This window comes from Mucor velutinosus (assembly GCF_035048745.1).
Source record: "Mucor velutinosus strain NIH1002 chromosome Unknown tig00001542, whole genome shotgun sequence".
Lineage (NCBI taxonomy): Eukaryota > Fungi > Mucoromycota > Mucoromycetes > Mucorales > Mucoraceae > Mucor > Mucor velutinosus.
Window position 1 is genome coordinate 1,773,384 of NW_027041924.1, and position 12,697 is coordinate 1,786,080.

Genomic DNA, 12,697 nt, shown 5'->3' on the forward strand with positions numbered 1-12,697 from the left:
TGAAAGCGGAAGATGTCAGTCAAAAAGATGTACGTAACACGCAAAGATTCGTTGGAGTTTTGTGTAATATGTTACAAGCCAAATATTTGCCACATGTCACAAGAAAACGTTGTTCTTACATCTCATTTATTTACCAACCTTAAAAATCATCATAGACGCATATACTTGATCTCTGATTTTTGAAAAAGAAAAAATTCAACCGCTTCAACAGTCGAATGGTGCATCTGACCGACAGGATGTTTCATTGTTGTTGATTTGTTACGCAAACAACCTTACTACTGAACCATTTAGCCAAATTAGTATTTAAGCATCAGCCTTCGAAGCAGTAGTGTGATGGTTTGTTTTTTCCTTGTACATCAGTTCTTTACCCAGTATTGTACGATTGTCTCTGTTTGCTTGCCATCTCTTGCAGTCGTTGCGATTTTGTAAATTAATTAAATCAGTGTACCTGAATTGATCATTAATAGCAGCCAATCAAAATGTACCTTTTTTATTTGCATGAAATTCTTGATCCAAATGATCGGTTTTCTGAAGCCAGCAATTTTCAGCATTTGCAATTGATTCAGTACCTAAAGCTTTCTATCTAGCAAGTAAAGTTTCTAAGAAATAAATGCTGGTAACGATAAGGCGAGTTTCTTCTGCAAAAGGTACATAGCAAAAGATAACGATGAATATGAAACGCCGATTGTATATAAACAAGAGTAATAAAAAAAAGAGAATAATAATCCTTTACGCATGTGTAAATGGCTAGCTTTCATACCATAGGTATACCAGACATGGTTACCAATAAAGTACCATGTGAATAGCAGGCATTTAATCCAAAAGTAGACACAACACTCTACCCAATCAAAAAAAAAATGGGCTACAGATAATGAACGAAAACAGAAGAATATGCATACCTTAAATTGCAAATCTTGTTATTATCAAACAAAACAAGCTGCAGCTGTCTAATCTTAAACGCAAGGTTCTCCAACATGTCAAGTATCCATAGATAATTTGAAAATACCAAGTTAATACTATGGTCCTTTTCGTCCGCTCCGATTTTTAAAATGCTTGGTCAAATGCATGCTTATGCGGTGTATACATGCAGTAAAAGCTAAACGGAGCTTCAATTTCTATTGTTCTGAATGAGGATCCATGAGGTTCCGAAATCTATCGACCTTAAGATTACGCGTTTCTTGATAGTAAACACCCCTTCAAACTTATATGAAACTTGTAGAGAATCTAAAGAAGAATACAATGGTATCTATATCAGGTGTCTGATGCGTATTGTTCACCTGATATTCGGTGGGATAGCTTTTGGAATTTTCTGATTGTTTTCAAAAGATTAATCACTATCTGTCATCAAAACATTTTGTTAAGCATTACTAAACATTGTAGACCAAAAAATTTCCTATCGAATGAGCTATCGCATGAAGCTCTGGCATAATTCTATCATGAAATATTGATAATATTGTCCTGATCAAAAGGAGGTCACCCAATTTTTTCGTTTGCTATCACACGTAGATTTTGAAGAAAAATCCATGATTTTGCATGATACCCTTTTTTTTTTACCATATTTCGACAAATACTCATCAGATCCGCACAAAACAAAGACCATTCGATAGGCTTATTTTATATCTATTATAATGTGAGGGTTAAAAGCACCAGATGTACAATCCCTCCATAAATTTGCTCAAGATGTATATTTTATGAGCTACAAGCAGAGGATATTTAAAACTCGAAAAATAAATTTATAAAAAATTGATTCGGCCTGTGGAATTTGAGGCTTGATAGACTAAAATTCACGGAAAAAAAAGAATAAAAAAAAACAGTAAAGTCAACTTGATAAAGGAATGTTTTATTATCAAACTGACAGGTGTAAAGTAAGCTGAAATCTCTCTACTGGCCAGGTAGATGATCCTTCTTATAATATACTACTATAACAATGGATAAAAGTTCTGTTAATTAGATTGACAAATAAGTCAACTCAGATCAACTAATGTCTAATCATGCTAAAAGTCAACTCCAGCAAGCCAATCATGATTTAGCTTTGCCTGGATGAATAGTTAGACTCGCATCATCCAAAGTACCCTGATCTATCCTTTCTATAAGGATTGTAATGAAATAGCCATCCAAACGCAACTTAATCGAAAACCAAAGTTCATCAAATAGCACTCATTCAAATTCATGCTATTTGAATCTATTAATAAAGCGCTCAAATGTACATCAACAACCATTTAAACATACTAAAGTAAAGATGCACGCTTATCTCGCACATCGTGTGAATGAATCACTCCTGATCACAGTGTATTCAATCACACCCATGATGGTCGTAATAAGTGATGGTATCTTTATCCAAATAGAATCAAATCAATAACAAGCATATTCAAATATGACAACTATGCCCTGCTGCCATAGTTGCACAATATCCCAGATAAAGGGTTCCAGACTTCAATAACAAACATCACACTTTTAACCATCAAAGTTATATTAAATCATGCTATGACGATAGCTCACTCAAGCCCATCAAGGTTACCCAAATCGACCCCTTATGGCCACCAGTGCTCTTGCATTGATTACCACTTTAAATCAAACATCAACAACATTTGCCAGATATCGCAATAGCAGCACCTATTGCTCTCTATCATCACTAATCCTACAAGCTAGTTGCAAACGTATAAATACTTTTCTTTTTTTTTACTCAATTCCAGGATCTTCAGTTCATTTTATACACAAAATAAAATACAGTTGATTTCTATTGTATTTTACTATTGCTTTATTTTTTTTTGTGAAATCTATTCAAACCTGATTTCACTGCAAGGATAATTAATATCGATCTAGTAGCATGTATCTGGATATATGGCATGTCTATATATAGCATATCGTATGCATGTCTATAGCATCATATCTCATATATAGTACAAGTCTGTAGTACATAAAGTATCTGTAGCTAGTATCACGGATATAAGCATGTGTCTTATAGCGTGGATCATGAAGTGCACATCTGAAGGAACAAGCTCATATTGCATTAATCTTGGTGCCTATCCAGATATGGTAAACAACATCCGTAGTCAATGTCGGAATACAAGTATAAGTCTATAATAGCGCTATCCATGTCCGTGGTGCCATCTATAGCCTATATCTTATATAGTATGAATCTTATAGTACTAGCGTATCTGAAGTCCACCTTTGTATACGGCAAACAATCAAGTTTTTACTTTTTTTTTTTTTTTTGCATCATATACCTCAACGTCAGACAAGCTGAACTTAGGAGTAACCCTTTTGTTTGGCCTTTAAAGGAAGGTGTATACAGGGTACTGTCAGCCATTATTAATGGCAATGTTATCTGATACAGCAATAAAAGCAATTAAACAACTATGATAACTGATTTTAACCTCTTCACATATATAACATACAATGCGAACGTAGCAGCAAGGCTAAAAGCAGTGTAAGACGATGTTTTATTATTAAATCTAAAATGAATACTGATTGATTCACAATAAAGTAAGTGCCCATCTCCCTCAATATCTCGCAGCAGATCTTCCTATTTATAATACTTTATGCTTGCTGCCAGCTGTTTAGCTATTACAATGGTCTCAGACCTTGTCAATCCTGAAAAGAAGCCTGCTGTCAATTATGCAAAGTTAAACCTCATCTTTGTTGTTTGATATTTTCGTAATGAGAATCAAGTGTCTGTTGTATATGGCTAAAGAAGAATCAAATGTGCTCAAAGTAGATATGCTAAACTGCCAATTGATTGTTGCTTACTGATGTCTCATTTGTGAGCAAAGCTCGCTTAGTGTAATGTCAAATAAAATTAAAGAAGCAATTTAACATTAAATTCTATGTCAAAACGAGATCATCATACAGACAACATGCTTTCCACCCTTCCTCTAAAGTGAAATTGTGTCAAAACGTTGACCAAGTTATATCTTCTTGATTCCTCCAGGGCTTGCACAGACTGTAAAATCCATGTAGAACCCTGCGGGACCCGAGAATGCATGAATACAGTGGCACAGAAATTCATCGCATGCCAGTTATTGGCAGGAAACACATCGGAATGGCAGAAATGAGATGGAAAATAGTTTACGATTTCCCAACGCTCAAATAGCGGGTGCAATGCGCAGAAACAGTAAGTGCAATGTGATCTACAGCAACAGCACTATACAACTCTTCATCTTTTATCCATGTCCAAGGAGCGTAACAGTTCTACATTACAAATCGTAAATATGCCGCCCGTGGGAAATTGAAGTTGTTGATGTAAATTCAGCTTCCAATGTATGGGGATCATCCACATTTGAGGCAAACAGGGCACTCAGCGTAATGTTTATTTGTTGTGTGTAAGCATATATGAAATGATGCTATCCGATACAATGTTTTTTTTTTGCACGAAAAAAGACAAAGGTACATGACGTTTCATGCCATACATTCGAGCTCCTAATTCACACGACAAACTTTTATGAATCGCCTAAAAGAGGGAGTAAAAAAAAAAAGAGAGAGAGAGAGAGAATAGCAAACATTTACTTTTTGTGAAAGCAACAAATCTTGCTTTTGATTTATATTTTCATTTTGGCCTTGCGAGAAAAAAAAAACTCTTAAATTATGACTAAAGCAGATTAATAAGGTTACGCAAAACGTTGTTGCCCTGGCAAGACGCAAAGATAACCAATTGATTTATGCTGACAGTTGGGATTTACCCCGCAAAAATAGCATTATAACAGGACTAGTTTTTAAGGAGACTATAATTTATTCCTCTTCTTCTTTTCTACCCAACTTTTTTCTTTTTTGTAAAAGCAAGAGACATCACAATCAAACATGGCACCTGTAAGTAGGGGGAGTTCTTCATCACTGAAAGCAATAGATGACTAACAGATATCTCGAGCAGAACCCTAAAACTCCTGTTGACGCTAACGCTGCTGGCCCTATGTTGCGTTACCAAAAGAACCTCCCCAAGCTTCCTGTTCCTGCTCTCAGTGAGACACTTCAAAAGTACCTCAAGTCTGTCCATCCCCTTTTGAGCGAAGAAGAATACAAGCGTACTGAGCAAGCTGTCAAGGAGTTCGAGGCTCCCGGTGGATTAGGCCAAGAACTGCAAAAGCGTCTTGTTGCTCGTGCTCAAAACCCTGAAATTGTCAACTGGATGGAAGAATGGTGGAACGATCAAGCTTATATGGGTTACCGTGATCCTGTCGTCGTCTATGTATCTTACTTCTTTGCTTACAAGGATGACAAATTCCGCAAGATCCCTGCTCAACGTGCTGCTGCCATCACCACTGCTGCTCTCGAGTTCAAGAAGCTGGTCGTTGAGAACAAACTGGAGCCGGAATATGCCAAGGGAGAGCCTTTGTGTATGGATTCATACAAGTACATGTTCAACAATTGCCGTATTGCCAAGAAGCCCAGTGATTTGGCTGCTTCTTATGATCCTTTCAAGAACACTCACATCATTGCCATCCGCAAGAACAAGTTCTACTTTGTCGATACCGTCCACAATGGTGTTCAACTCAATACCAAGGAGCTCGAACAACAATTCCAAAGCGTCATTGATCAAGCTGGTGATATCAAAGGCCTTCCTATTGGTGTATTGACTGCCGACAATCGTGACACTTGGACTGATGTAAGTTGATGGCATTCAAAAAAGTGCTTGGCATGTGTGTATTAAAGGTTGATTCAGGTCCGTGATGCATTGTTGGCTGCCAACCCCCTCAACAAGCAAGCTTTGGAAAAGATCGAGACCTCTTCATTTGTTGTTTGTCTTGATGATTTAACACCCAAGACCCGTGACGAGTTGTGTCGTGCCTGCTGGCATGGTGATGGTCGCAACCGTTATTTCGACAAACCTCTTCAATTCATCATTTTTGAGAACGGTAGAGCTGGTTTCATGGGAGAGGTAAGTGCTTAATTTAGCATGACCAAGCGTCATATGCAATCTTGTGATTTGGAGATGTATTGTGCTGACATAATTGAATTCATAGCATTCTTGTATGGATGGTACAGCCACTTGTCGTTTGAACGAATACGTCTGTGACGGGTAAGGACACGCTTCTATATAGCATTATTCATCAAAATCACCAGGAAAGGAAAATTTCATACCCTTTTTATATTCTTAGTCTTGCCAGAAACTTGATCAAGCATGGTCACAACAGTGTTCGCTCCAACATTCCTCAACCCCAACAACTCAACTTTGTACTCAACAAGAAGATTGAGGATTCCATTCAAAGTGCTGAAAAGGCCTTTGATCAATTGATTGCCAACCATGAGATGACTGTCCTCGCCTATCAGTCATTTGGTAAGAACTTGATCAAAAAGTTCAAGTGCTCTCCCGATGGTTTCGCTCAAATGGCCATCCAACTTGCTTATTACAAGATGTTCGGTACATCTCGCCCTACTTATGAATCTGGTCAAACTCGTAAATTCCAGCGTGGTCGTACCGAGACATCCCGTACTGTCTCTGATGAATCTGTTGCCTTTGTCAAGGCCATGGAGGATCCCAACTTGCCCAATGAGCAAAAGATTGCTGCTTTCCGTGCTGCTCTTAAATCACAAGGTCAATACATGGCCACTGCTGTCAATGCTCATGGCGTCGATCGTCATTTGTTTGGTTTGAAGAACAGCTTGAAGGCTGGTGAACCCAAGCCTGCATTGTTCACTGATCCTGCCTTTGCCTACTCTTCTCACTGGTACCTCTCTACTTCTCAATTGTCCTCTGAACATTTCGATGGTTACGGTTGGGGTCAAGTTGTGAATGATGGTTTTGGCTGTGCTTACATGATCAAGAACAATGCTCTTCAATTCAACGTTGCTAGCGTCAAGGATCTTGAGGTTCATGACAAAAAGTACATTGGAGGCACTTATCAATTCAAGCAATGTCTTGAAGATGCTTGTAATGAATTGCGTGATTTGTTGATGACAGAGGTTCCTGCTCAAGCCAAGTTGTAAATAGATCGCTTTTGTAAGATACATAGAAATGATAAAATATTTATTAAGGAAGCTGTTGACTCTACATCATTGCATATAACGATCCATCTATTTCCAAATAATATCTCTCTCTTTTTTTTTTCCTTCTCTCTACATCACAATTCCACAATAAATATCTTATACACGAGGATCATTCCTCTCTCAGAATCATTGCTTTGAGGTTGCGCACAGTTTAATAGCTATTTCACTTTGGATTGAACAGCGAAATGACAAGGAGGCACAGTTCTGTTGTTTATTTCAAACCTTCAGTCAAGATAGATCTAAAGAGAAACCGTGTCCTGCTATATCGTCAGTCAACATGTAGGCCTATTTAACCTAGAGCCACACTCTGGCTCTTTCTCGTAGTGCACAAGGTCTCAAATGTGTTTTCACATTAGGGCGAAAGGCGTGAACAGCAGTACCTGACTGCAATCACCTCAGAATCGAGTTACAGGGATTGATTCCACACCACAACGCTCAGCGTTCAGTATTATAAAGAATGAGATATATCTTGACCCATTTTGCTGATTTAGGCATGCGTGCCGCAATTTGTCACATACAAGTGGCTGCTATTGATCATCATCAAGTCAGTCCTTTCTGAGCTCACGCTCATTCTATGCCTACTTGTGTTGCTATGTGCTAATTTCAGGAACAAAATGAAATGTTTATTTCCATCGCAGACAAAGAATTGCGTGCATCACTTGATTCAAACTAATTTGAAGTAAGCTAAGCTACCCAAAGTTGTTTGTATGTAACTCATCATGCTAATTTGGATGGAACATTTCCACTGATCTGCAACTCAAACTTTTTGCTTAAATATGTGACTGAAATGCAGCTGTCCTTTGCTCTTTTTCTTCCCTTCTCCCTTTTCATTGCTAGACTTTAAGCGCGAAATTCTACATATACATATACATGCATCCTAGAAACGCAACATCACCGCCACGAACGAGGACAACACCACTTCGCGCTGACACTTCTTATGACAGCTCTCGTTCAATCAATACGCCACCAAGACCCTTGACCAGCGACTTTGACGATTTATCATCCTCACCTATCAATTTTCATAGTCGACAATCTGGAGGAGTAGGAGGAGGACTCGGTGAGAGCCCATTCTTTGACCGAAGCGATGATATGCGAACATTCTCAGCTACACAGCAGCTTGTCAGTGATCACATCAGCATTGGCTCCACCGATTCAGATCATATTCTAAGCACATCAGGCATCTCAAAAAACCTGTTTGCTCCCGAGCAATCTTCATTTACAGGAAAGCATCATACTCGAGAGGATCGGCTGAGAACATTGCGACAAGACGCCATGAACAACTTTTTACCAGGCACTGCTTCATTCATTGGAGAGAAGCTAATGACTTCCACAGGTGAGTTGCGACAGTAACGATGAACACTATCTCTGAAAGCTGACGCAGACCTAGATACAATGAATGATATTTATTACATTGCATTGTCTTATTACCAGCAACAACAATACGAAAGAGCGCTTGAGATACTGAACAAAAAGAAAACCTTGAATCAAAGCGTCCAATGTCGATATATCGCAGCTCTGTGCTCGGTAAGTGTGCAAGAGCATGCGAGTGTATGCCAGCTAGTATTGACTGAATTGAATCTGTAGCTTGCCTTGGAAAACGGCTCGGATGCGTTAGACTACTTGGGCCATAAAAATCCCTTTTCACAGAAAAAAGGTCAGTTTCAAGTGAATAAAATGTTGGATTGTGTACTCAGTTTCCTGCATACAGATATGGCTCAGGACGACACAATGGAAGGATGCATCAAGCTAGAATCTGCCATGTGCTATGCTCGAGGAAAAGCATATTTGCTGAACAAGGATATCGACAGAGCAAGAGATTGTTTCAAGGAAGCATTGCAAGTGGATGTGAAATGCTATGATGCATTGGAGGCGCTGGTTAAATACAATATGATGGAGGAAAAAGCAGGTAATGTTAGATTTAGCTCATCCCAACAAGCTGTATGATTGACGATGGTTACTGTTAGAATGGGAATTTGTAATGACGCTACCCTATGAGGAACACTGTGGAGCAGACTCAGGCTACTTTCGATATTTGTATGGACTCAAACTGAAGAAGGACATCTTGAACGGAAAGAGATTGGACCCTGATTCTGATAATATCGCCAAAAGTGTGGATGTTCAGCTCAGCGTAGCAGAAGGCTATTTCTCGCAAAGCCGATATGAGGATTGTTTGGAGATTTGCAAAGAGATCAAGATGCAGGACGCATTCTTTACAGAATCGATACCTCTTCACCTGTCATGTTTGTACGAGTTGGGCATGAAGAACGAGCTGTACGAGTATGCGCAAGAATTAGTGGATAGATTGAATGACGAGGCAGTGTCATGGCATGCTGTTGGGCTCTACTATCTTTACATCAAGAAGAATCTGGAGGCGAGGCGGTATTTTAGCCAAGCATTGACCATCAATCGCTTCTTTCAACAATCGTGGCTGGGCTATGGCCATTCATTCTCGCTGGAAAAGGACCATGACCAGGCTATTGATGCGTACATGGCTTGCAGTCGACTGATTCCTGGGTAAGCAGCATAGAAAAAGAGGCCAGGAAAGTGTGCACTGACCACACTCTGACCATAGATCGCACCTGCCATACATGAACATTGCAATGCAATACATGGAACAAAACAAGCTGAATTTGGCATTTGAATACTTTTCCAAGAGTCTCCACAAATGCAATCACGACCCATTCTTGTTCAACGAAATAGCTGTGTATTATTACAAGCAAGGACTGTAAGTGCGGCCATGGCGTGTTTTCTCTTTTCAATGCGCTCATACGAGTCATCTAGATACAAAGACGCTCTTGAGCATTTGCACACTGCTCTATCATTATCGAACAAACGTCAATGCCAACGAAGCCCAATTTGGGAAAAGATCTGGTGTAACTTGGGCCATGTTTATCGCCATCCTCCGTAAGTGGACATCGTTGTCAAGCAAATGCACAAGTCGCCCTCCTCTAACATGTCACTAGTTTTCAAAATTACGATCGAGCATTACGTTGCTTTGAAAACGCACTTGCGCGCAACCCTAAGAATGCAGATGCTCGAGCAGCGGTGGGCATGATTTACCAGCTAAAAGGAAATACAGCCCGAGCAATCATTGAATACCATGAAGCACTCAACTACACAGACGCATCCGAGCTTGTCAACGAACTACTCGAAACCGCTTTATTAAACAATTTCACAACGAGTTACGCTTCGAATCCCAATCAACCTTGCATGAACGACACATTTGACATCTTTCAAATGGCAGATTCTATTCGCGATAGTCAGGATGAAGTCGATATTGAACTCAAAGAAGATGCCTGGATTCGTGATCGCATAGACCAAAACAGCGAGACATCTATGCTGGACCGATCTGTGTTGGTGACAGAGGACGATTTGATTGTTGATGAAGGGGATCTACGACCAAACATGTCAAGAGAATGGCTATGAGAGAAGGAGAGATGCAACAACGTTACCATAAAGCAAGCATTGTATATACACGTTTTATACCCCCCCCCCACCGCCATTCCTGCCCTTGTTATATGCATGTTTGTTTCAACATCAAAGAGGGTCTTTCTATTTCAAATAAAATTCAATCCAAGCTTTAAAATGCTCACAGTGATAATAATGATATGGTATTTTATTCTATTCTTAAAATTGCATTGGATCCAACACCGAGGCTAATGGCTGCGACTACTGCTAGCCTCCTCTGTTGCTTGACCGTCTTGTTTGATATGTACAACTTCTTCTCTTGCAAGTGCTGTCTCATAATCCTTTGCATCTAATCGCTTACTCAAAACAAAGGTGATTGTGCCGATGGCTGCTAATACCACAAAGGTAATGTTGATTCGAATTTGATAAGGAATGACAGTGGAAGATAATGAGCTATAAAGCAATCATTAGAACGACAGTTGTATGCATCGAAAGCCATGGTACTTACAGTGACCAAACAGCGCCACAAATAGCAGGGCCAATTGCACGCATTGCGCTTGCACAACCTAAAACAGAGTATCCATCAGTCATCTGCATGTGACGAAATGAGTGAAAACCACTTACATTGAGAAAATCCATTGACAGCACCGAGAGCATCCACTCTGGGACATGCGTTATTGACTAGAATGGTACAACCTGTAAAGCAGATGGTATGACCAATGGTCTTGATGGTGAGAGAGACCAGCAAACCCACCCATACCCAGAATTTAGTGTTGGTTTCACCGTGGAAATCAGGTACATAATAGAGTGTACGAATGATGCCTTGTGAGAGATATAAAAAGATACAAATAAAGAGCACCATCTGGAACAAACGCAAAAGTCCATACTTTTTTGTAAGAGCAGGCAAGACGAATAATTGACCCACCAGAGTAATCACACCAGCAAAACTGAGGGCAATACCAATTTCATTAGGAGAGAATCCCAACCCACCATTTTCTCTGCTACTGGCGGTGTATAAAGGGAACAATTCATCCATGAAGACAGCTTGAAGGGCAAAGAATCCATAGGCGATGCAGATGGCCATGACGGAGGGCGTAAGAGATTCTCTCAACGTGGGTGGTGAATGCAATGTGGGTGTAGGTGAGTGTTGCACTTTGACGGCTCCTGTGCTTGAGTTTGTCTGGAATGTCGAGTAGTGAGGATCGGTGGATTGGCTAGACTGGTTGCTCAATAAAGCTTCCTCTTCATCGTTGGAATCGTGCTTCTCATGGTAGACGACGTGCGTTTCTTGCAGATGGAATATACCAAACACCAAGCCAAGGATACAGATGAATGCCGAGATAAAGCAAGGTAAAAAGTAGGGATACTCTGTCAGAAAATCGGTCAGAGCACCCAGATTACCAAATACACTTGGATAGCTGGTAACTGGATGAGATAAGAAACCGCCAAGCATAGGGCCGATGATGGATCCAAGACCATACATCAGTGGAAGCAGTGAGAATGCCTGTGCTCTCTGATGTGGCAGATGATCGATCGTCAATTCAGACACCATGCTCTTCAACACCCCAATATTACCATTGAGCAAACCACACAAACTACGAGATAATAAGGCCCAAATAAAAGACTTTGACAATCCAAAAAGCAAAATACTGGTAATTGTGCCCACTAAACCTTGCAGAATCACTGGCCGTCTGCCAATGCGATCAGACAACATGCCCCAATGAATACCTATACCATGAGTTAATTTTTGGGTTGCAAAAGGCTACTGTTTGTTATTACCTGTCAATAACTGAGCTAAAGCAAAGCATGATGTAATAAGCCCAACGTAGTATCCTACACCTTTCTCATCTGCAATGTTGAAATCTCTGACCATCTGTATAAGCACACACACAAACAATAACATTGGCATTAGAGCATGCTACTATTAAGGCTTATAGTTTGTGCAACCTTACCTGTACAATGAAAGGGAATATCACAGTAAAGCAAATGGGTTCCTAAATTTCATAAGAATGAGTCTACATGATGCCATTTACTTGCTTTTTCTTTTCAATATTTACGGCAAACCGACAAATGCAAATCACTGCTAGTTGCTTGTATGGTAATGGCTTTGTTATCTTTTGATTCATGATGTTGTATTTCAATCCTTTCAACAGTTGTCTATGGTGTGATGGTATATGTAACTGAAAGGAAAAAAAATAGTAAAGAAGGAAGAAATGACCAAAAATGAAAAGAGTGAAGTATAAAAAAAAAAAAAAAAAAAAAAAAAAGCTAGTTTTGAAAAGGAAGCCATTTAGCTCGGGGCAACTTT

The 12,697-nt window shown here is 39.6% G+C and overlaps 3 protein-coding genes across 3 annotated transcripts; 2 read left to right on the forward strand and 1 right to left on the reverse strand.

The window, feature by feature from the left end:
- Positions 1-4,797: 4,797 nt before the first annotated feature.
- Positions 4,798-6,921, forward strand: ATC70_005272 (uncharacterized protein; the record flags this gene model as incomplete). The annotated part of the gene is made up of 5 exons (XM_064824568.1): positions 4,798-4,806; positions 4,868-5,599; positions 5,657-5,872; positions 5,958-6,013; positions 6,093-6,921. 5 exons carry the CDS (start codon positions 4,798-4,800, stop codon positions 6,919-6,921), a joined length of 1,842 nt encoding a protein of 613 aa, XP_064677504.1.
- A 930-nt stretch (positions 6,922-7,851) lies between these two features.
- MDM20 (mitochondrial distribution and morphology) lies at positions 7,852-10,407 on the forward strand (the record flags this gene model as incomplete). Its single annotated transcript, XM_064824569.1, has 8 exons — positions 7,852-8,314; positions 8,369-8,505; positions 8,566-8,635; positions 8,690-8,887; positions 8,946-9,495; positions 9,554-9,706; positions 9,763-9,885; positions 9,945-10,407. 8 exons carry the CDS (start codon positions 7,852-7,854, stop codon positions 10,405-10,407), a joined length of 2,157 nt encoding a protein of 718 aa, XP_064677505.1.
- A 230-nt stretch (positions 10,408-10,637) lies between these two features.
- On the reverse strand, positions 10,638-12,515 carry ATC70_005274 (uncharacterized protein; the record flags this gene model as incomplete). The annotated part of the gene is made up of 6 exons (XM_064824570.1): positions 10,638-10,842; positions 10,898-10,955; positions 11,014-12,117; positions 12,169-12,262; positions 12,342-12,383; positions 12,447-12,515. 6 exons carry the CDS (start codon positions 12,513-12,515, stop codon positions 10,638-10,640), a joined length of 1,572 nt encoding a protein of 523 aa, XP_064677506.1.
- Between the last annotated feature and the right edge of the window lie 182 nt (positions 12,516-12,697).